General features: G+C 37.1%; 1 protein-coding gene across 8 annotated transcripts in view; it reads left to right on the top strand.

The window, feature by feature from the left end:
* The window catches only part of ANAPC1 (anaphase promoting complex subunit 1), a 101,086-nt gene that overhangs the window by 2,775 nt on the left and 74,623 nt on the right, over positions 1 to 23,688 (top strand). For 6 of the 8 annotated variants that reach the window (XM_058534604.1, XM_058534599.1, XM_058534603.1 and 3 more), the window contains 14 exons: positions 757 to 918; positions 6,329 to 6,380; positions 6,593 to 6,693; positions 7,578 to 7,660; positions 8,751 to 8,824; positions 10,579 to 10,724; positions 10,943 to 11,163; positions 12,113 to 12,322; positions 14,787 to 14,882; positions 16,053 to 16,143; positions 16,234 to 16,299; positions 20,223 to 20,357; positions 21,798 to 21,938; positions 22,505 to 22,565. In XM_058534604.1, the coding sequence (XP_058390587.1) occupies positions 757 to 918; positions 6,329 to 6,380; positions 6,593 to 6,693; positions 7,578 to 7,660; positions 8,751 to 8,824; positions 10,579 to 10,724; positions 10,943 to 11,163; positions 12,113 to 12,322; positions 14,787 to 14,882; positions 16,053 to 16,143; positions 16,234 to 16,299; positions 20,223 to 20,357; positions 21,798 to 21,938; positions 22,505 to 22,565 (1,639 nt within the window). Of the gene's footprint in view, positions 1 to 756; positions 919 to 6,328; positions 6,381 to 6,592; positions 6,694 to 7,577; positions 7,661 to 8,750; positions 8,825 to 10,578; positions 10,725 to 10,942; positions 11,164 to 12,112; positions 12,323 to 14,786; positions 14,883 to 16,052; positions 16,144 to 16,233; positions 16,300 to 20,222; positions 20,358 to 21,797; positions 21,939 to 22,504; positions 22,566 to 23,688 lie in introns of those variants that run through there. The other 2 variants (XM_058534602.1, XM_058534605.1) reach the window with 2 other exon arrangements.

The following is a 23,688-nucleotide window of genomic DNA, read 5'->3' as shown; positions in this document are numbered from 1 at the left end:
AGATTTCATGTTACTTGATGATTAGATGTTAGAGTTAGAAAGGGTCCCTGCTACAGAAAACTTAGTTTGTAGAGGAGAAAAAAATGCTACATAAGTAGAGTAGTAGTTCTTAAATAAGGGGATGAGATGTAAGTTTGTGTCAGAAAATCAATCTTTCCTGTCTTATTCCGTTTTCATATCCCTTTGGGATACCAAATTCTCAGGGGGGAAAGTTTATGTAGTTAGAAATGTCAACCTTTCTCTCTCCCATTCATTTTGGTGGGTGGGATAAGGGAGGAAGGTGAATGTATATGCAGTTGTGAAATAAGGCAATCTGCATTATGCATCAACTCCCCCAGTGATTCCCGTGTATCCCTCGCTGCCCTCTCTCTATAACCCCCATATGCTTAATATGCCTTTTTAGTCTCCCAAGCATGTTGGTTTCATTTTTGGATCTATAGGTAAGGTATAATTTTTGTTTGCTTATATTTTTGGTGGAATAATTTAGTATAATATAAAACATTTAATATAGAGAGTTCTTGAGTATCAATTCTCTTTCATGAAATCTTGAAAGATATATAATACAGACACCCACACACCTCTGTTAATCAGTACCACCAAACCTAAGAGTTGGGCTTGGATTGAGTCTTACTCCACAGGCAGAGAGAGTCAGAGACTTGTATCTGGATGACTTTGATTTAATTAACAAATCTTGCTCCATACTACTGAAAAAGAAAAAAAGTGCTTGAACATGTCTTACATGTGCTGATTTTTAAGGAAAGCTGGCAGTTAAGGAAAGGTGTAAGCGAAATTGGAGAAGAAGTGGATTATGATGAGGAACTCTATGTGGCTGGAAATATGGTGATCTGGAGCAAAGGAAGTAAAAGCCAGGCATTGGCTGTTTATAAAGCCTTTACAGTTGACAGTCCTGTTCAACAGGTAAGTTGGTTTGATTTCTAGCGTTTGATTGACCGTAAGACTTTTTTTTAAAAAAAGATTTTTTTTTAAAGTTTAGCAGAGATGTTAAAAACATAGCATAATGATCCCAGCAGCTGGGTGTACATCTTAACATGTAGTGAAGATAATGGTAGGAAAATAAAAATTTTGTTTATTTTCTATATGATCACTTTTTTTTACACTGTTTGTCAGTTTAATGATAATCTTTAAACACTGTCCTTGAGTAATTTGATTTATTGTCAATAAAAATTTATGACATTAAGGATATAAAAATATGCTTAAAATATGATTATGATTGATTGCAAAGTATTGAATAAGTAAAATTTGGGTTCATAGTGGTACTTAGAAAGGGAAAGAAGAAAAACTAATTTACTATCATTGCGGTTGGCTATTATGTCTAACTCTATTCTGAAGTGGTAATTAAAGGGAAAGAATTAAGCATTTGCCTTGCCTTTTTAGGAAGACATGCAGTTCATCTCCAGTTAATGAAGGAAAACCCTTACTTATAGAATGCCAGTAAATAAATAAAAAGGGAGTGGTAAAATTATAAAATCACCATTTGGCAACCTCCAATGTAATAATTGATTCAGACAAGGATTGTAAATGGGTACTAACACTGTTGGGTAGAAGGATATTACCATGGCACCAGGTATGACTCTGTGGATTATTTGGTAAATGTGAAAGAACAAATGTATCTCTACTTTGGAGGTATCTGTTAGTCTCTACTTCAACCAAGTAATTGAGTTTACCATCACTAATAGTGAGACAAAGGAACATTATGTACCTCCAAGTGTAATGCAGCATGAGGTACATGATGTCATCTACTAAGTTTTCTTCCCAGAAATATTTAACCTGTATACTTCCGGTTATAGGAAATATGAGGACTAGAGGATCAATTTTTATTTTTTTAATTTTCTTAATTTTTTGTTTATTGCAGTAACATTGGTTTATAACATTGTAAAAATTTCAGGTGTACATCATTATACTTCTATTTCTGCATAGATTACATGATGTTCACCACCAAAATACTAATTACAACCCATCACCACACACATGTACCGAATTATCCCTTTCACCCTTCTCCCTCCCTCCCTTCCCCTCTGGTAACCACCAATCCAATCTCTGTCTCTATGTGTTTGTTTATTGTTGTTATTATCTACTACTTAATGAAGGAAATCATACGGTATTTGCCTTCTCCCTCTGACTTATTTCACTTTGCATTATACCCTCAATGTCCGTAGAGGATCAATTTTTAAAATATCATGAGATGAGGAGTGGGTTGGAAGTATGGATGAAACAAGAATGGCCAAAGGTTGATAATTACTGAAACTGGCTGATGGGGATTCGTTATGTTATTCTGTTTACTTTGTACATATTTGAAATTTTCCATAACAAAAGGTTTAAAGAAAAAACACCATGAGAAAACAATTAGGGGGGCAGTCTACATTCTGGTTTCTTTAAAAAGTCATGGAGAAAGAAAAAAAGATGGGGACTGTTCTAGATAAGGAGATACTGAAGGGATGTCACCAAATGCAATATTTTTTGAAAGTTGTTGAGTGAACTCTGAATCCTGGTTCTAGAAAATCAGCTAAAAAAACATTTTTGGGAAAATTTAAAAAAGTTGCACATGGACTGGTATTGGGTGATGTTTGAAAATTATTTTTTTCTTGGGCAGGGTGATGATTTTGTGTTTATATAGGAGACCATCTTTATTTTTAGGAAATGCATGATGGAATGTTTAGGAGTGAAGTGTCATGACATGTGCCATTTTCAAATAGGCCCCCCCCCCCCAAATCCCATGTGTACACAGTGCACACATATAAACAAATATGGCAAAATGTTAATAACTGTTAGATTTAGGTGAAACAGCTGTTTGCTGTTTCACCTTTTTGTACTGAAAATTTTTAGAATAAAAGTTGGGGGTAAACAAAAACATTTATAGTAGTTGAATTAATTGTTAGGCCATTGACAAGAGGTTTTGGAGGCTTTTTGACTAATGTTAAGTTCCTTATTGGTGAACACTGAAATCTTCTTTACCTGGACACTGCTTATTATTTTCTTTCCATTAACTATTTCTTTTTTTTTTTTTTTGTGAGGAAGATCAGCCCTGAGCTAACATCTGCCAATCCTCTTCTTTTTTTTCCTTTTTTTTTTTCCTTTTTTTTTTTTGCTGAGGAAGACTAGCTCTGGGCTAACATCCATGCCCATCTTCCTCCACTTTATATGGGACGTCGCCACAGCATGGCTTGATGAGTGGTGCATTGGTGCATGCCTGGGGTCCGAACCCCCGCCCACTGCAGCAGAGTGCGTGCACTTAACTGCTGTGCCACCAGGCCGGCCCCCATTAACTATTTCTTGATGAGCATTGCACTCTTCTAACAATTTGTTGGGAAGGATAAAGTGAATTATTCCAAAATTTGAGGGCATGTGTGAAAGCATTTCTGTCCAGAAGTGTTGAAGCCAGTGATCTTTTTGATGATTATTTTTCCCTGTGGAACCCTTATGGTTAGTGTAGATGTGAAAAGTGGATTTGGTTAGGGGCTGGCCCAGTGGCATAGTGGTTAAGTTTGGCGTGCTCCACTTTGGTGGCCCGGATTCGCGGGTTCAGATCCCTGGCGTGGACCTACACCATTCCTCAAGCCATGCCATGGTGGCATCCCACATACAAAATAGAGGAAGATTAACACAGATGTTAGCTCAGGGCCACTTTTCCTCAAGCAAAAAGAGGAGGATTGGCAGCAGCTATTAGCACAGGGCCAATCTTCCTCACCAAAAAAAAAAAAAAAGTAGATTTGATGATATCCAAATAGTTCTTTGCTTCTGTATTTCCAGCTTAATTTCTCTAAGGAATGATTGTCAGTTTACTAGATTCCACAGATATGCAGTTAGATGTATTGTCTCCTTTCTCTCAAAATCACATGTAAGTGGAATCATAAGATTTCTAATTTCAGTCCTTTTGGTTTGGAATACATATTGTTATTTAGTTTTCTTGCTAATATGGAGAAAGGTAATTTTATATTTTGTTTAAGAAATAATACCAGGTGTATGTGACTCAGCTTTAGTTTATTTCTGCATTCGTTCTACAAGTGTTTAGTGTCATTCTGTTTCAGACAGTATGCTGGGGCTACAAAGATGAATATACAGTTTCTGCCATTGAAGAACTGATAGTCTAGAAAGGTGAACAAATAAACAAATGAAAATGCTGTATTCAGATAAACTGAAGTGCCTATAGTAGCTATATGTCCGTAGTGTGGTGAGAGCCAGGAGGACTTAGCTCTGAAGGGAGGATTTCTCAAAGAAGATGCTATTTGAATTGCAAGTTGGTGAAAGAAGGGCGTTCTAGGCGGAGGGAATTGCAGCAAAAAGAATTGTGGAAAAACATGTTTTTTTCCTAAGTTCAGAATGGCTGTGCACAGGGCGTGGCTCTGGAGAGATGCTAGCAGGTGTTGGATAGATCCAAACTGAAGGGCTTTGTACGTAAACTAAGGAATTTTGATTGTAAAGTGTATGCAGGAGGGAGCCTATCAAGGATTTTAAAATGGAAAGTACATCATCAGTTTTGTATTTTGAGAAGAGATTACTTTGGTGGCAATATATAGGACTCCCCGGGGAGTAGAGAGACTAGTGTCAGGGCTACTATTTTGTGGTAGTTCGGGTGAAAGAGATTGGCACCTTAAAGAAAGAGAAGGCAGAGGTGAGAGACAAAGCTGCAGGAAACATGAAAAGGGCTAGTGATCTCTTAGATATTAGGGATAAAGGAGAATGGTGAAATAATCTAGTTTTAGAGGCTGTGGGGATTTCGTAAAAGGAAGTTGAGACCATAATAGGTACAGTGTAGATTTTGGACATGTCAGATTAAAGTGTAGCTCTGATGCCTGTTTTTTTTCATGAATTTTCTTTTGCTAATATCCCTTTAAAAACTCCTACAACTCAACAACAAAACAAGTAATCTAATTAAAAAATTGGCGAAGGACTTCAATAGACATTTCTCTGGAGAAGATACACAAATGACCAATAAGCACATGAAAAGATGCTCAGCATTGTTAATCATTAGGCAAATGCAAATCAAAATCACAATAAGATACCACTTCACACCTACTAGGATGGTTATTAAAAACACGAAAAAAATAATGAGTATTGGTGAGGATGTTGACAGATTGGAATCCTGTGCATTGCTGGTGGGAATGTAAAAAAGCCACTGTGGAAAACAGTTTGATGCTTCCTTAATAAGTTAAACATAGGATTACCATATGATTGAGCAGTTCCACTTGTAGGTATACACTCAAAAGAGTTGAAAGCAGGGACTCATGCTTGTAAACTAGTTTTCATGGCAGTGCTATGCACAATAGCTAAAAGTGGAAACAACCCAAGTGTCCGTCAACAGATGAATGAATAAACAATATGTGGTATATGCATATAATGGTATATTATTCAGCCTTAAAAAGGAAGGAAATTCTGTTGTATGCTACGACATGGATGAACCTTAAAAACGTTATGCTAAGTATAATAAGCCAGATGCAAAAGGACAAATACTGTATGATTCCACTTTCATGTGGTACTTAGAATAGGCAAATTCTAAGTAGACTAAGTAGACAGAAAGTAGACTAGAGGTTACCAGGGGCTGGGAGGAGGGAGAAATGGGGAATTATTGTTGAGTGGGCACAGTTTTTGATAGGGATGATGAAAAAGTTCTGGAAATGGATAGCAGTGAGGTTGCACAACATTGTGCGTGTATTTAATGCCACTGCATTTGTACACTTAAAAATGGTTAAAATGGTAAATTTTGTGTTACATATATTTTACCACAATTAAAAAAAACACATAAAAATGCTGTTAAATAATTTCAATAAGTGACTGTCAAGCATGCCAGTTAAAAGTTGAATGGCTTTTCCTAGTTTGTATTTTCTAAGATGGGGCCTTTAAGAAAGGGAAATGTTAGTTTTTCTAAAGATTTTTTCTAAAGTGAGTCTAAAACAGTCTAAGAATGATAAAATCATTAGGTAAGTCTGGAGATTATAAAATAGCTTGGCAATTTTCAACTCTTCTCATAATCTTTAGCTTTATATAGGATATAGGGTTTAATATGGGTTGAGCCACTGTTGAATTCACTTGTGCAGCAAGGCTTCTACCTAATAGGCTTTTTGATTTTTGTCTTCCTTTCTCTTTTCGTGAAATTTATTTGCAAACATAGTTTATCTTTCCTTATAGTAGTTATCATTAATTAGTCTAATTTTACTTTATCTTATTGTTTTCTGTTCCCTTGGTGTATGTGTTGAGCTGATGAGGAGGGACACTTATTATGTAGATGTTATTATTATTATTTAGATACCATTAGTTATAGGTTACTGTTGAGATACAATTTTCTTAGGTAAGCATCTTGTTTTGATTTTAGGCATTGTGGTGTGACTTCGTTATATCACAGGATAAGTCTGAAAAGGCCTACAGTAAGTTTCTTGACATTTAATTTCGTCTTATGATTCCAAATGTTTATCTCATTGTTTTTTTTCCTTTCAAAATAAGTAGCCACTAATAATAGTGGTTTAGCCTAAGCATTTTTATATTGTGCATTAAAGAATTTGTGTGTTGGGAATTGCAATTTTTGATTGTTGGGATTTTTTTGAAAAAAATGCATAAATCTTATACCCTTTCTTTTTAGGTAGTGATGAAGTGGAAAAATGCATATGTATATTGCAAAGCTCATGTATTAACATGCATAGCATAGAAGGAAAGGATTACATAGCTTCTTTACCTTTTCAGGTAAACTTGGGTGTTTGAATGTTTTTGTGTTTTTTTGGAGAATATTCTTGAGTTAATTCGTTTTAGAAGTATTGCTCCTCTTATATCTTGTAGTAATCAAGAATGTTATTTTTCACTCAAAATAACTAAATTTTACCAGCTTTAGTGGCTTATCATTTTTCCATCTTTTGCATAAAAAATAAATTATTTTGGGGCCGGCCCGGTGGCGTAGCAGTTAAGTGTGTGTGCTGTGCTGCGGCAGCCGGGGTTCGCCATTTCAGATCCTGGGCGCCCATCCGACGCACCGCTTGTCAAGCCATGCTGTGGCAGCGTCCCGTATAAAGTGGAGGAAGATGGGCACGATGTTAGCCCAGGGCCAGTCTTTCTCAGCACAAAGAGGAGGATTGGCTACGGATGTTAACTCAGGGCTGATCTTCCTCACACACACACACACAAAAATAAAATAAATTATTTAACGAAGTGAATTATAAAGTTTTTTCTGAGAGGTTTTTTTCAGTTTAAGTGGTAAATCATTTTGATTATATTAAAGCACATGAGCAATATTAGTCTTTTTCCCATTTTTCTTGTCATCTTCTTCATGCCTAGTGCTATTGTTAAAATTTTATCACATTGTCATTTTGGTACTGATATTAGCCACTGTCAGGAATTTGCTACCGGGAATTTGTCAGAAAGAGCCGCTATTGAACTCTTCCTTAGATTTGATTTTGTTTTAGACTTGCTTGTTAGAATTTCTTTCTTTGAAATATTATGGTTAATAGTCATGTCATTTTATAAAGCTCTTATTAAATTGGAAGAAAATCTAGTGTTCCATAATGCTTCCTAAAAACATGTTAGAAAGAGTAGTTTCTTTTACATCTGTTTTTTCCTACCCTTTTACCTGATAGGTTGCAAATGTTTGGCCCACCAAATATGGACTGTTGTTTGAGCGAAGCAGTTCTTCACATGAGGTACCTCCAGGTCCACCCAGGTATTTATTTGCCTTAGTTCAGAATACTATTACTTGGGCTTTTTTTGTGTTGGTTCTTAGCTTTACTTAAAATTGTTTACCTAGAAGTTTGGAATGATAATTTCCGTGCTAACAGCATAGATATATGCCATTTTCTCTCATCTCAGTATACACTTATGAGTTCTACTTCTCACTTGGTACTTAATTATCTACAGCTTTTTTCCCCCCCAAGTAGTGAAATTCAACAAGCATGTGGCTTAAAGATAACAAGATTCAATTCTTAGCTCTGCCATTTTTGCATTGTGCTACTTTGGGCAGATCATTAGAGCTTCCTTAGCTTTAGTTTCCTTATCTGTTGCAGAAATACTATCATTTACCTCTGAGAATTTATGCAAAGATTAAATGGGCTAATGTATATAATCTTTGACACAGGGCTTAGTACCTGTTAGGCATGCAATAAATGGCAGGTGCTTATTGGCAGTGTGTTTACCTTGTCTCCCTAATAAATTGTGAGCTCCTTGAAGGGTAGGAACATATAGTACCTATCAAAGTGTGGTACAAGTGGTTGATATTAAGTTTTTAAAAAATTGCTTAAAGATTTTAATCTCTTTGTGTGTTTAGATAGAAGACCTGTTTTTTCCCTCTTTTTTCGATCACTCCTTAGAAAAATACAGACTTTTTATTTTCTTGAAGTTTTTCTTTTCGTTTAAGTGCACTCCTTTGTAAATAGACGTAGAAGACTAAATTCTTTTTTAGCTGCCAAAGACAGACTGCCACTAAGGAGGTAAAAAAAAAAGACTGCTTCATGCCCAATACTCCATTGATTCTGTAATGTGACGACTGCTGTCTGTTGGTATTTCCTGAGCTGTATTGATTTCCCTGTGTGTGTGTATGTATAGAATTAGCCTGCATAAGAGGAGAGATTTCTAGGAATGCAATAGAAGATACTGTGAAAAACAGTATGTAAAAAGTTCAGAGGGTTGCTTTTTAAGATGATAGGTTTCTAGTTGTTTGTGTAATCGAGAGAAGATATTTCCTTGCGAAAAAGTGAAACGTTTTTGCACAAATGGAGTTATCTTGTGTTGGTGATTGATTATTTGTTTATTACTAGGGAACCTTTACCCACTATGTTCAGCATGCTGCATCCACTAGATGAAATAACCCCACTTGTTTGTAAATCTGGAAGTAAGTAAGATTTTTACAAGTTCTTTCACATATGCTTTTTTTTGAGTTTAGGGGATAGAAGGAAATGAAGGAGCTTACAAAAGTTTGACTTGTTTTATAAAAATAATTTAAACATTTTAGAAAAGTACTTTTTTTATTATGAAAATAATTCGTATTAAAGCAAGAACTCCTTGAATACCATGGTATTAACTATTTTAGCAGTTATTCTTTTAGTAAAAATAGGGCCTTATAAGTCAATCAGGAATGTTATGTTTGTTAACCTACCTGTAGATGACTCTATACTCTGTTCCTCAGTGATTAATAAGCAAATGAATGATACTTAGATGAACTAAAATTGTTTGTTTGGTTTTTTTTTTTGAAGAAAAAAAATGTAGGGTCTTAGGCCTGTACTGTATAAATTTATAAATTTTAATATTTCATTTTCCCTGCTCATAATAACATAATTTGCTAGGGCTTAAAAGTTTTAATATTTCCTACAGTTTTTCCAGATGGTTATTTTAAAATTTTAAATGTGGCTAAACATGATAAGTAATTATAAATAATAAGGACTTGAAAGCAAAAAAAAATTTATGTTCTTTGACCAATTTTATTTTTAGAACTTTATCCCAGGTACATATTCTGAAATACCACTGAGGATTTTATCTTCTATATCAGAGCTTGGCATACTGTAGCCCATGGACTAATAAATCTAGCCAACAGCCTATTTTTGTAAGGCTTATGAGCTCAGAATGGTTTTTACCTTTTTAAAGGGTTGTGGGAAAAAAACCAGAAAAGATTATGCAACAGAGTCAGTATGTGCTCCACAAAGCCTAAACTATTTACTCTTTGGTCTTTTACAGAGAAGGCCTGTTGGATAATTCTATATTGGTAACAATTACAGGCAACCTAAATAAACATGTTAGAGCCTGTGATTGAATGGTATGCAGCCACTATTGATCATGTTTTTGAATAATATTTAGTGACCTCAGGAATTGCTTATTCATAATGTTAAGTAGGATATAAAACTAAATACAGTATGATTCTAATTTTGTAGAAACATAAAAAATGTGTATAGCAAAAAAAACTAGAAGGAATACCCCCTTACTATATTAATAGTGGATATTTTGAGATGGTGGAATTATGAGTGATTTCTATTTAATTCTTTATGAAGTACTTCTTATTTTTATAAAATAATTATTTTGTAATTTTCTAATGTTTTAACTGAGAGGGAAGCATTTAGGAAGCTGTCAAATAAGGATTTAGAAATCAATTCATGGTAATATAGAAGTATGAGCTAAACTTACTAGGAAAAAACTTATTTTGCCTGTGTAGTCAATAAAGCAGAAACAGTAGTGTACTGTTCAGCACTGTTCGAATAGTTATTATAGAGGACAGATTTCATCTGAGGAAAAGAACCTGTGAAGAAGTCAAACTTGGCAGAGTAGTTGACTGCAATTTATAAATAAGTCCATTATTGAAGGAGTAGTGGACCTTTTACCTGTGGCTGATGAATTTAATGGTGAGTCAGCACAAATTGTCAACAATTAATTGCATGTATGTGGAATTGAAACTGGTAACACTATCATCTTTAATGTATTTTAAGGAAGTTGATGCCCAAAGTAAATATACTAAAAATTCAAGGTTAATTATGTCATGTATTCATGGATTTTGTGCCTTAATGGGCTTGGTTTCTCTTTATTTTTAGGAATTGCAAGAGAGAGCAGTCTTGTGAAGGCCGTTATTCAATACCTGATCATTTCTATTTTATCTTTAAGGTCTTTTTGGTTCATCCCGGGTCCAATATGTTGTAGATCATGCAATGAAAATTGTTTTTCTCAACACTGACCCCTCCATTATAATGACCTATGACACTGTTCAAAGTTTGCATTCTGTGTGGGCTCTCCGGAGAGTCAAAACAGAGGTAAGGATAAAGGCAAGTCACTTTTTCATATGAAAGGATGGTTAATATTGAAAATTCGCATGTTTTTGGAAGAATCATTTGTGAGATTGAGCTTCTTAGCAAAAAGGAAATATTGTGTCTTTAATAACTGGTATCTACCAGAAATTTTCGCAAGGAAATTACCCTTTTAATCTAATTATTGTCTTTTTTTTCCCCCCTTCTCATCGTTTTGACTTAAGGAAGAGAATGTTGTTTTAAAGTTCTCTGAACAGGGGGGTACCCCACAGAACGTGGCCACTAGTAGCTCTCTCACAGCACACCTCAGAAGCCTCTCCAAAGGAGATTCCCCCGTGGCTTCACCTTTCCAGAATTACTCCTCCATTCACAGTCAAAGTCGCTCAACCTCATCACCTAGTCTACACTCTCGTTCACCTTCTATTTCCAACATGGCAGCTCTAAGGTGGGAATTACCTGTGGAAGTGTTTCCTTGTTTTAAACAAGCATACTCCAAGAAAAATACCACTTCTTTTCAAACTTTCTCTTATTTTATTTTTTTTTTTTTTGTGAGGAAGATTAGCCCTGAACTAACATCTGTTGTCAGTCTTCCTCTTTCTGCTGAGAAAGATTGGCCCTGGGCTAACATCCATGCCCATCTTCTACTTTATATTGGACGCTGCCACAGCACGGCTTGACAAGCAGTGCATCGGTGCGCACTCGGGATCTGAACCTGTGAACCCCGGGCCGCTGCAGTGGAGCACGTGCCTTAACCACTATGCCACCGGGCGGCTCCTGACTTTCTCTTATGTTTTGAAGGATTTAAAATTTCTTTTGATGGCTCCTGGGTGTTTTTTAGGGAAAATAGCCATTATCCCAAGACTTCCAGGTCTATGTTACTTTTTCTCAATGAGTCATATTTAGAAGCTACCTATGCTTGTCATAAGATTGGTTGCCTCATTTCTACTACTAAATGGCAGCAGTTTGATGAATATTAATTGCAAAAATATTTTGATACTGTTTTCTTTTGTCTTAATTTGCATTAGCTTTTCTTTTGTTTTCGTTAATATCTATCCACCCAGTGATATAGGGTCATAGTTTTGTTGCTATGTATATGTCTGAATACATAGTTGAGACCTTTTTGAATAATATAAACAATTTTCTGAGGCAGAAAACAAATTAATTTTCAGTTTTAAAAGAATGCTGAGAAGAATTCTAAATCTTTAGAATACAGTCAAATACATTGACATGAACCATTTAAGTGGCTATTCCTTTTCTGAAAAATTATTTTTCTGACTGGGATTATGCCGTGAATGCTCTCCATACATAGAATTTTGGGAAGTGCTATTGGAAAGTGTGTTGTATCAGCCTGCATTGTTAATTGGAGTGCACTCTCTTCTCTGTTTCTTTTGCAGTCGTGCTCATTCTCCCGCCTTAGGAGTGCACTCTTTCTCAGGGGTGCAGAGGTTCAACCTTTCAAGCCATAATCAGTCTCCAAAGAGACACAGTATTTCTCATTCTCCCAACAGTAATTCTAATGGCTCCTTTTTTGCACCAGAAACAGAACCAATTGTTCCTGAGCTTTGTATTGACCATTTATGGACAGAAACTGTTACTAATATAAGGTTTGGAGTATATGTTTTTATATTCAAAGAAAAATGTTGCTAACAGTCTTAAAAAATACTTGGTATTTTGCTTAAAGCTTTCTAATCAGTTATTAGTACTTATAAAAATACATAGAGATAAGGCCACCTCAGTTTCAGTAGAGGGTATTAATGATATTAAAGTGATCATAAAAATATTCTTTTGTCATTTGCTATTTCTTCGTTATCTTAGTAATAATCTCTCAGATTCAAGGTGTTTGATGTTTTAGGGAGAAGCAACTAATTTCTGTAGGTTAAGAAACTTGGGATTATATAGCATTTTTCTTAAGTTTTCTCTTTATGTTAGTTGAGTGTCGGCGGTTCTTTTTGGGGAACACAACTCAGCCGATTGCAGTGTGTGTGCTATGGGTTAACAGGCAAATTGTCCTCAAAAAGAGACAGCTGAAGGATGGTGACATAAGGAGGCACTACCTATTCTGCTGGTAAGGCTTTGGAAAGATGAATATGTATTTGCAGGGTGGGAAAGTGGAGAAGGTTACAGTAGGCAGGGGGGTGAGAATGAAAGTTCAGAAGTGTGAGTGTGTGTTATGTTCAGGGATTTACAGATACTCTCACTTTGCTTGTTCCAGGAGGAAGGAAAAGGACTCAAGAAGAGGCTTGAGAGAGAGATTCCCTTTAGGGCTGTTCTGTTTGATGAGAGCTATAAGAAGGTGCTTTATATGTGGGTCATAAACTTACAGGAAAGAGCAGACGGATAAATGTGGGAGTTGTCAGCTTATAATTGGTGATGGAGGCAAGAGAGGTGCATTGGAATTTAAGGAGTGTGTAGACGTCAGCTTTGGGGTTCCTGGAGGGCCTGTGGATGAGCTTGTGGTTGCAGGCGTTCTGGTAACCCTCTGGAATCATGTACAGTAATTGTGTGTATGTAGCCTAGAGGCCTTTTCCTAAGGAGCGAGTTGAACATTTATAAGATTTTCAAAGGGGGTTTGTGACCTCCAAATAGTTAAAACCCTGTGCTGTAGAATCAGAAGAGGCCTAGGGAATGAAGTCTTAGAAACTTAAGATTTTGGGAGTGAAAAGAGAAAAGGGACGAAGCTGCTGCAGAAAGACAAAGCAAGAGGTCAGGTGGGAGAAGCAGCAGGAAGTGTCACGGGACACAAGAAAAGAGAGCCTTTCGAAAAGAAAGTGCTAATATTGCCAGGTGCTGGTAAACGTGTGGCACTCAGAGATGAGGAGCTCAGAGTGGAGGTGCCTGGATGGCAGTGAATTCACTGGTGACCTTAGCTAGAGCACCTGGTAGTGGGGGGTGTGAGTGGAATGGGGTGGGACTGAGGAAGTGAACGTAGACATATAGACTATCTTAAGGAGTTTGCTTTTGAATGGGGATGAGGATACAAACCCAGCTAGAGGGAGTCTCGGTCAAGGGAGAGTTTTGTTTTTGCTGAACTGTATTAAAGAAAGCTAGTCTTCATGATTGAATACCTTGGTGTGTATCTCTGAAAAGTAAGGACATTTTCTTACCTAACCACCATACCATTTTTACACTCATTGAGTTAACAGTAAATCCTTTATATCATCTAATATTCAGTCTATCTTCGTATTTCAATAATTTTATCTTAATATGAGGGAGTAGGCCACAAGGACTGCACCCAAAGCAGGGAAAGCATTGAAAATACAGGGGAGAGGAAATGATGGATGGAACAAGGAACCAGAAAGGAGCCCAAGTGGAGGGATTAGCCTTGGAGAGAAAGAAGGTGATGGTTATCAGGTAGATAGGGCAGGAGGTTGAGCTCAAGCCTTACAGCCTCATTTTCTCTGAAACAGAAGGCAAATGTGTGTCCTTAGATGGGGAGTAGGGGATAGGTAGTTGGAGGAAAGTAGATGTGAACACAGTGTTGAAGTAGCTTCTCTGTTTTTGTTCCTCATATATAAAATAAAAACTTCCTACACTTAAAAATCATTTATCTTTAAATGCCTTACTGGTAAGTTGAATATATTACAGGTCTTTATTTTATGGAATTATAGCTTTCTGTACCACTCTAGGAAGAAATCTTCGGGAATTAGAGGTATGGTTTAAAAAAGAGGGATGAAGTAGAGCTTAATCAGAGAGAGAGGAGAGATAGGAGAGGTCGTGTTATAGAACGTCTGACCCCTTAGACCCTTTAAGGGATAGGAATTCAAGTTTGTATTACTTTAGCAGTAGGTGACTTGCATAATAGGGAATTAAAAGGTCCACTAATAATGATTTAATTTATTGTAATTTTTCCCAAGAAAGGTGTGGAATGGACTCAGAATCAGAGAGCTGAAAGGAATCTTAGAGATCATGAAGTTCAAATCTTAGAAGTGTTTTTGGGTCTTCAAGGTTATTACTTGACCCAAGTAGTTTTTAGATTTCTTGCAGAATATTTTCAGAGACTCTTAATAGTTACCATGGTAGGTTTTTGAACCAATGCTGACAGTTACTTTATTAATGTATCTATTGCAGAGAGAAAAATTCACAGGCCTCAAAAGTGTTTATTACATCTGACCTATGTGGGCAAAAGTTTTTGTGCTTTTTAGTAGAATCCCAGCTCCAGTTACGGTAAGTGCTTATGTATAGATAAACTTAAGACTGCTTTTTTTTTGCTTAATTAGCTTTATTGAAATAATTTACATACCATAAAATTGAAGTTTTAAGTGTACAGTTAAATGATTTTCAGTAAATTTACAGAGTTGTGCAGTCACCACCACCACCCAGTTTTAAAACATTTCTATCACCTTAAAAAAATTGCTTGTGCTTGATTTGCAGTCAATCTCTGGTCCCATTCCTAACCTCAGGCAACCACTCTATAGGGTTTCTGCCTATAGAGATTTGCCTTTTCTGCACATTTTATAGAATCTTACAAAATGTGTGTCTAGCTTCTTTCACTTAGCATAATGTTTTTTAGGATCCACCGTGTTGTAACATGTTGAGTACTTTATTGCTTTTGCTGTGTAGTAGTTCATTGTATAGATACACCACATTTTGTTTATGCAGTCATCTGTTGTTGGACATTTGGTTTGTTTCCCCTTTTTGACCATTGTGAATCACGGTGCTATGAACATTGGAGCAAAAGTCTTTGTGTGGACATACGGGATTTCTGTTTTCTTGAATAGATATCTAGGAGTGGCATTGTTGGGTTGAATCTTCTTAGGTGAAATGTGCATTCAAATCTTTTCCACATTTATTTACCTTTTTATTTTGAAATAATTATAAATCACAGGAAGTTGCAAAATAGTAGAGGGGTCCTGTGTACCCTGCACTCTTTTTCCCGCAGAAGTAACATCTTATATAACTATAATACCTTATGAAAATAAGGAAATTGACATCAGTATAATCCACAGACCTTATTCAAATTTCATCAGTTTACATGCACTCATTTGTGTGCGTATATGATTCCATGAAGGTTTCTTGTATGTGTAGATGTATGCAAACACCACAATCAAGATACAGAACTTCTTTACTACCTCAAAGATCTCCCTCATGCTGCAGCTTTATAGTCACATAGACCATCCCGACGACCCCCCCCCCCCCCCCGGTCGCTAATCCCTTGCAACCACTTAACTGTTCTCCATCTCTGTAATTTTGTCATTTGAAAATGTTATATAAGTGAAATCATACAGTATGCGACCTTTTGAGATCGGCTTTTTCCACTTGGCATAATACACTTGAGATTGGTATAGGTTGTTGCATGTATCAATAGTTTGTTTCTTTTTTTATTTTGATATTTAGCTGTGTAAAGTTTCAAGAGAGTAATGATAAAACCCAGCTCATCTTTGGCTCTGTCACCAACATACAGGCAAAGGATGCAGCGCCAGTGGAGGTAAGTGCAGGCACATTTCTTGAGAAGGTGAAAATCATTATGCTTCATAATTTGCACAGATTGGAAGATAAAATTTTTATCTCTTTTTAGAAGATAGACACCATGCTGGTCTTGGAAGGCAGTGGAAACCTGGTACTGTACACAGGAGTGGTTCGGGTAGGTAATAAGTAGCATTTCATGCTTTTGTAGGACTACCTCCTTAGTTTGATATTTAATATTTGTTACCTCCTGTCTGCAGGATTTGGCAGAAGATTTTTCTAAGGGTTGAAAATGAAGTCTCCAATTTAGGTTGGTCCTAATTCGGAGGGCTAGGACTCACTGTCATTAGATGGGTTGGCACTATGGACCTGCCACAGATGGGGAACCTTTAATGAGTATAGATAGATTATTAAAAAAAAAAAGTTAAACTGAAGTTTTATAGAGAATTTAATTTTGAAATTGACATACGGGTAGCTTTGTTAAGTCTCAGAGTTTTTGAAAAGTTTATGTTAATGTCGGCTGTATTTTTTTTTAACAGTTGTGAAATGTACATACAGAATAATGTAAATTTTACAGATTTAAATTATGAAATTTAAATACATACACCCAATTTGAAGAATAATGAAGTGAACATTCATATAACCACTACCAGGTTAAGAAACAGAATGTTGCCAGTATCTTTATAGTCTCCTGAGTGTTCTTTCCTGATTGCTTCCTCATCTCCCTCCCTCCCCCCCCCAGATAGACCCTATCCTGACTTTTGCAGTAAATCAGTCCCCTTCTTTTATTACTGGTTTTTTTTACAATTATGTATGTATCACTGAGGAGTAACTTGTTTAGTTTTCCTTGTTTTTGAATTTTTATATAAAGGAACCCGTACCATATACTCTTGTCTGACTTGATTATTTTGCTCAACGTGATGCTGTTTTTAGATTGATCTTTGTTGATGTGTACTCATTCACCGTTATATAGTATTCCATTGTATGATTATACCAGAACTTTTGCTATTTTACCAGTCACTAGGATTGTTTGTGTTGTTTCTCCTGTTTCCTCTAATAAACAATACTTTACAAAAATTATATGTGTCTCTTAGCCTTTAGAGTATTTGCATATTCAACTTGGCCATGTGGTGCCAAATTGATTTCCAAAGTGTAAGTTGTACCAGTTTACAACATCTCCCCATACTCTTTGCCTCCAACAGTGTATGAGAGTTCTGCATGCTTCTTTACGTTCTTGCTAATCTAGAGTATTATCAATTTTTTCTTCTTTCTTTTTTTTTTCAAATTGGCACCTTGTTATAGCCAGGTGAGAATGGAAGTCTGGGCACCCCATTTGGCCTTTGTTGACAGGGCTGAGGCTGGAGCACAGTTTTTTCCATGGTTTTTGTCTGGAGTAGGTTGGTTATTGTCTAAAAGTTTTCTGTCTTGTTAGGCTATTCCTTTCTGATTCTTTGGCCAGGGAGAGCAGTATTTCTTGGGCCTTTTTTTTCTGTCTGCTCCCGTAGTAGACTGTGGTCAGCCTCAACTTCTGTGCTACCTGGAGGCCAGTCTGAGAATTGAATGGTGTTACAGACCAGTGTTTAGTTCTCATATCCTTTACTGTGTCGTTGTTGGTAGTTTCACACATGGGTCACTCAGAGACCTGCCCAGGATTTCATACACAGATTTAGAAAATCCTTTTCTCTATTTCCTTCCTCTCCGTTCCTCCTCACTCCCTAGCTGGGACAGAGTGGGGTTACTGCCTTGTCGTTGCAGGGTGGGTTATTGCAGCTCTCCACCCACAGTTTCTGTGGAGCGAACGGGAGAGGTATGCTGCCTTTTTATTGTAGAGCAAGGGTGAAAGCCAGGCTCCTTTCACAGCTGCTGCACATCATGGGGAGGGGAGAGGGGCTACCTCCTGGCACTGAAAGCAGGGCTCTGTCCACAGTCTCTGCAGCTGCAGTGCCTGATGAGGAGGGGAGGAATGCCACCTAGTAACTGCAGAGCAGGGATGTAAGATAGGACTGGCCCAGTCTCTGTGCTGGGGCAGGGGCGCCACCTAGCCTTTGCAGGTAGAATGATAGACAGGACTCTGCCCATAGACTCCACACCACAGCTCCTGACGAGGAGGGGACTGAGGGCCATGGCTTTTTTCATAGTGTTTGTCTGGAGTGTGGCAGGTATGGTGAAAATGTTTCTGTCCTGCTCGGTCACTCTTTTTCTGACACTTTGGCTAGAACAGGGTTTTCTTGAGGTCTCTTTTGGTTTGTGCCTGTGGGCATTTCTGGGTTATAGGCCCCTCAAGAGCCCACAGCCCAGTTATGTAAGGAGTTAAAAAAACAAAAACCTAGAGAATTCATCATAGCTCATTACTGGTTCTCAGGTCCCTAGCCAGTTAGTCCTCTTTTCTTCACCTTTAATAGTCCTCTGTTGCATTATAAATTTCCTGCAAAGTTTTTTGTTGTTGTAGTAATTAGTGGGAAGAAGAGCATGGAATGTGCTTACTCCATATTTTCATTAACTGGAGGTCTCTGATAGGTTTTTTTTTTTTCTTTTGGTGAGGAAGATTTGCTCTGAGCTAACATCTGTTGCCAGTCTTCCTCTTTTTTTTGCTAGAGGATGATTAGCCCTGAACTAACATTTGTGCAGTCTTCCTCTATTTTGTATGTGGGTTGCTACCACGGCATGGCTGACGAGTGGTGTAGGTCTGTGCCCAGGATCCAAACCCGTGAACCCTGGGCCGCCAGAGCAGAGTGTGCGAACTTAACCACTACACTGCAGGGCTGATAGGTTTTCAAAAACTTTCCATTTTGTTTTTTAATCCTAAGGATTTTGTTCGGGCAACTTTTGTAATTTTATTAGCTTTTGAGTAGTATATTGACATAAATGTGTGTATCGTTAAAATTTCACTTCAGTGCTGAGTATTTCCTTTTAGTCTTATCAAGAGTTTTCAGCCTGTATGGATGTGAATTTCTGTTGTGTTTTTCCTGAGAACCCTACGGATAGCTAAAATGAGGGGTGGTTAGCATGAATTGTCAACTCGTTCTTTTAAGGTCAAGAAAGAATTTACTGTATGTAAAGTTTTTTTGAGGAAGAAGTATTTGAGAGTTTGTGATGGAAGACTGATTGTGAACTAGAGAGCACAGTTTGAATTAGGTTGGATTTAATTTCTTGAGCATCACTCAGTCTCATTTTCTTAGCCCTGAGAAGTAATTGATGTTCTTCCTGTCTGGAGATTTAATCAGATTGCTGCTTATAGTATTTGAAAGCTTAGTGTCCGTGCTGTCTTTAGCACTAATAAGGTAGAAAAATGAGTAGTATATGGAATTTTTTATAATGTTTTGACTGTATTAACATTCCCCGCCCTTTCCTGTGCTGTCTTCGTCAGCAACGAAGACAAGGAATCAGACCAAGAAAAATTGTACCAAGCTATTTGTAGTTGGATGGTAGAATTTGATACATTACTAAAATTTTAATTGTCTCCTTTTTTTTTTTGTTTATGAGGAGGATTATCCCTGAGCTAACATCTGTCGCCAATCCTCCTCTTTTTTTTTTTTTTGTGAGGAAGATCGGCCCTGAGCTAACATCTGCCAATCCTCCTGTTTTTGCTGAGGAAGACTGGCCCTGAGCTAACATCCGTGCCCATCTTCCCCTACTTTATATGGGACGCTGCCACAGCATGGCTCGACAGGCGGTGCATCGGTGCGTGCCCAGGATCCAAACCGGCAAACCCTGGGCCGCCGCAGCGGAGCGCGCGCACTTAACCGCTTGCGCCACCGGGCCGGCCCTGCCAATCCTCCTCTTTTTGCTGCGGAAGACTGGCCCTGGCCTAACATCCGTGCCCATCTTCCTCCACTTTATATGGGACACCACCACGGTGTGGCTTGACAAGTGGTGCGTTGGTGTGTGCCCAGGATCCGGATCCTGGGCTGCCGCAGTGGAGCGCACGCACTTAACCGCTATGCAACCAGGGCCGGCCCAATTCTCTTTGTTTTTTAGTTGTTTGGTGAGCATAAAATTGGAAATATCAAGAGGAATACATGCTTACATGCCAAACGTTTTATTTAAGGATGTGATAGTGTAAAGCCAATATTTTTTTCCATGTCTTTTTATTGCTTAAAGGTGGGAAAGGTTTTTATTCCGGGACTGCCAGCTCCTTCCCTGACAATGTCCAACACGATGCCTCGGCCCAGCACTCCACTTGACAGCGTTAGCACTCCTAAGCCTCTGAGTAAACTACTTGGATCCTTGGATGAGGTGAGACATGAATTAGATGTTGTCAAAAATAATAGTGTTTTAAAGAAGTTTGGTCAAATATAAGTTCTTTCCATGGTTATTAACTTTTCTTTTTAAATGATAGAATTGGAAGTTTAGCTAATACTTGTAGACTATAAATGTTTTCGAACAGAAATGATTCAGTAAACATACATTGACCTCCCTTGTGGTGTGTAAGGTACTTTTGAAGGTGCTACAGAGATGAAGATGATGCATGCTTTTCCATCTAGGGATCTCACAGTTTACTTGGGTGAAAGAGATGTATTGTCTGCGTGAGAAATTATAATTTAAGGTAGACTATGAAGACTTACGAAAGAGGAACAGAAAGTACCATAGGAGATTCACTGATAGGAAGGTACACCCTGATGTTTTTGGCAGCTTTGGAGTAGAAGCTGAAATATAATAAATACATCTTATGCTTGATTAGCTCTCAGTGTTAACAAGATATTCACTTAGAGATGTTCTGTAAACTGAATTATAGAAATACAAAAAGGGTCAGTGGTGATGACTGGATCTAAAATTGAAAGCATCTGTTTGTAATTACTAAGATCATTTAAAATTTTTGTTTGCGTAACTACAATTGAGCAAATAAATGTCATTCTTGTATTTTCAGAACAAACATTTGCCCATAAGGGAAATAGACCACGTACCTGTCTGGTTTCTTTGCGTTCTCATTGCTCTCCTTTCTCTCTCAGGTCTTAAATGCTCAGGTCGTATCTGCCGTGGCTGCCTCAAATTACAGTTTGTCTCTAGCCCTGTAAGATTGTTGGAAGTGTTGCTGCCTGTTCTTTCTCTTAGCCATGGCCTTCCTTGCACACTCTGTCTATCCGTGTTGCCTCCATGCAGCCCCCACCACATATTGCAAATGCCTAGGGTGGAAAAGCAGTGTAAGAATTTCAGGCCACCTCCCTGTGATTCCCTTCTTTCTCCTATATCTTGGTCCCTCAAGTCCAGGTTGTCTCCACAGCTCTCCAGTGCTATTGATCAGATGTTTTGCTATTTTATGTACTTTTTCTAGTTGCTTTTGGTGAACGCTTGGTCTGTTACAAAGTACTTGATCATACCTAGAGCAGAGTGATTTTAAATCATTATGTACAATTGTTAGTTGGACTGTATCCCCCCAAAAGTTGTTTTTTTTTTTTTTTTTTAAAGATTTTTATTTATTTATTTTTTTCCCCCAAAGCCCCAGTAGATAGTTGTGTGTCATAGCTGCACATCCTTCTAGTTGCTGTATGTGGGACGCGGCCTCAGCATGGCCGGAGAAGCAGTGCGTCGGTGCGCGCCCGAATCCGAACCCGGGCCGCCAGCAGCGGAGCGTGCGCACCCAACTGCTAAGCCACGGGGCTGGCCCCAAAAGTTGTTTCTTTATCCTTAATTTCTCAAAAAATACTTCATATATGTTGTATTTATGACTTTTTACAGGTTGTTCTATTGTCCCCCGTTCCAGAACTAAGGGATTCTTCGAAACTTCATGATTCTCTCTATAATGAGGATTGTACTTTCCAACAGCTTGGAACTTACATTCATTCTATAAGAGACCCTGTCCGTAACAGAGTAACTCTAGTAAGTGTATTTATTTTTAAAAGATTAGGTAGCTTTCCAAGAAAATGGCTGTCATTTCAGATTTGTCAGAATGCAGAATTTTGTCTGAAAAATGAAAGCAAACATTTCTCATGGTTTTTTAAATCTCTTGTGTCATTTTTTCTGCACTATTTTACTTGAAAATAATTCTGCTTAACTTTTCTAAAGTTTCTATAGTATTAAAAATTATTGAAAACAAAGCTTGTTCAGTCAGTTGAATTTTATATTGACATGAATTTTATCTTTTCATTAAAAGTTAATTTCCTTTTGGTGATGGTGACTCTTAATGTCTATATAAAAATTAGACAATTAAAACAAGAATTTTTGGAAATGTTTTTTAAATAAGCACCTTTATGGTTTTGGAAATTTGGAAGTATTCACTTCTGTTTAAAAACTATTGTTTGTTTTTCATTTATTTTATTGAATTTTGCTTTGAGAGGCAAGCAGTCTTATAAAGCATCAACTATTACTATTTTTAAGACATTCGAAGACTTAGAATGCACAGATTCTGTTTACTTGCTCTTGTTTGTTTCCATTCTTTTTACTAGGAACTGAGTAATGGCTCCATGGTTAGGATTACTATTCCTGAAATTGCCACCTCTGAATTAGGTACGACTGAGGATCAGACCTCACTTCCGTGTTCTCAGTTCAGTTGATAAGATTCAGAGTAATTGCTGATTTACAATAATAATTGGGATTTTAAAAATTTTGCTGTTTTTGAGGCCATGGGATGGAGTTTTTTTACTTTGCAAAGAAACTGTAAAGAGCTGGGGAGTGCTTTGCGATATCCACTCCATGTGTGCTCTAAGGCTAGTGTGCACTTGAAGAATGTGCTAGTTCTGTTCCTCTGAGATTTCTTATATTGAAGAATGCCATGCAGTGAGATTACAATACATGGACACGTTTCTTGCAAAAAAATCTGAGAAACAAGCCTAAGCAACTCAAATAATTTTTGGCATATTTAATGATTTTTAATCCTAAAATAAATCTCTCAATTGTTAGATAAATTGAGAAATGAACATAATTGCCTTAGTTGAATAAAACTGAATATTATAGTCAAAATACAGTCAGAAGTATTTTAATAAGATTGGAGTCTGCTTGAATTATTATTGAAATGCAGGTTGGAAAATAGTGGGTGGAGAATATTTCTGAACAAAGAATAGTAAAGAAAACTTTTGAATTGAAAAGATTTGCCAACAAATGTAAGTTAAGAAAAGAATGCCTATATGATATAAGAAAATTCATGACATTTATTAGTTTCAAAATCTAACTGCTAAAGCAAAGCATTGGTAGATTGTGTGATTTCTGGAGTTTGGTAAGTAGGTTAGAATAACTTTGGTTTTAGGAAATATCCTTCGCTGGTGTGGTACATGATATTCTGAGTTGGTATAGAGACACCCTGCTTCTCTAAAAGGTGTTTAGCCAGTAATTGCAAGGCCATGTATCTATGAGAATAAGCCTAAACAAAATATATAAAAACAAATAACAGATTAAATAAAATAAATAAAAACAAAATAAAATCTTACTCTCGCACAGCCAAATAGAAGTCACATAGTTTATGCATGTAAGTTTCTGTACTTATAAAGTGTTCCTCAGCCACTCAGGCAGTATCTAGTTTACACTTATTTTGGATTCAACCATGACAAACTTGATTATGTAGTTTTCTAACATTCATTCCATTTGATTCCATCCTTTGCTGTGTGTGCACACACATAGCAAATTAATGAAAAAA

This window comes from Diceros bicornis, chromosome 40 (genome assembly GCF_020826845.1).
Source record: "Diceros bicornis minor isolate mBicDic1 chromosome 40, mDicBic1.mat.cur, whole genome shotgun sequence".
NCBI classification, from domain to species: Eukaryota; Metazoa; Chordata; class Mammalia; order Perissodactyla; family Rhinocerotidae; genus Diceros; species Diceros bicornis.
The sequence above is the reverse complement of the archived record's forward strand: the minus strand, read 5'-3'. Positions and strand labels throughout refer to the sequence as shown.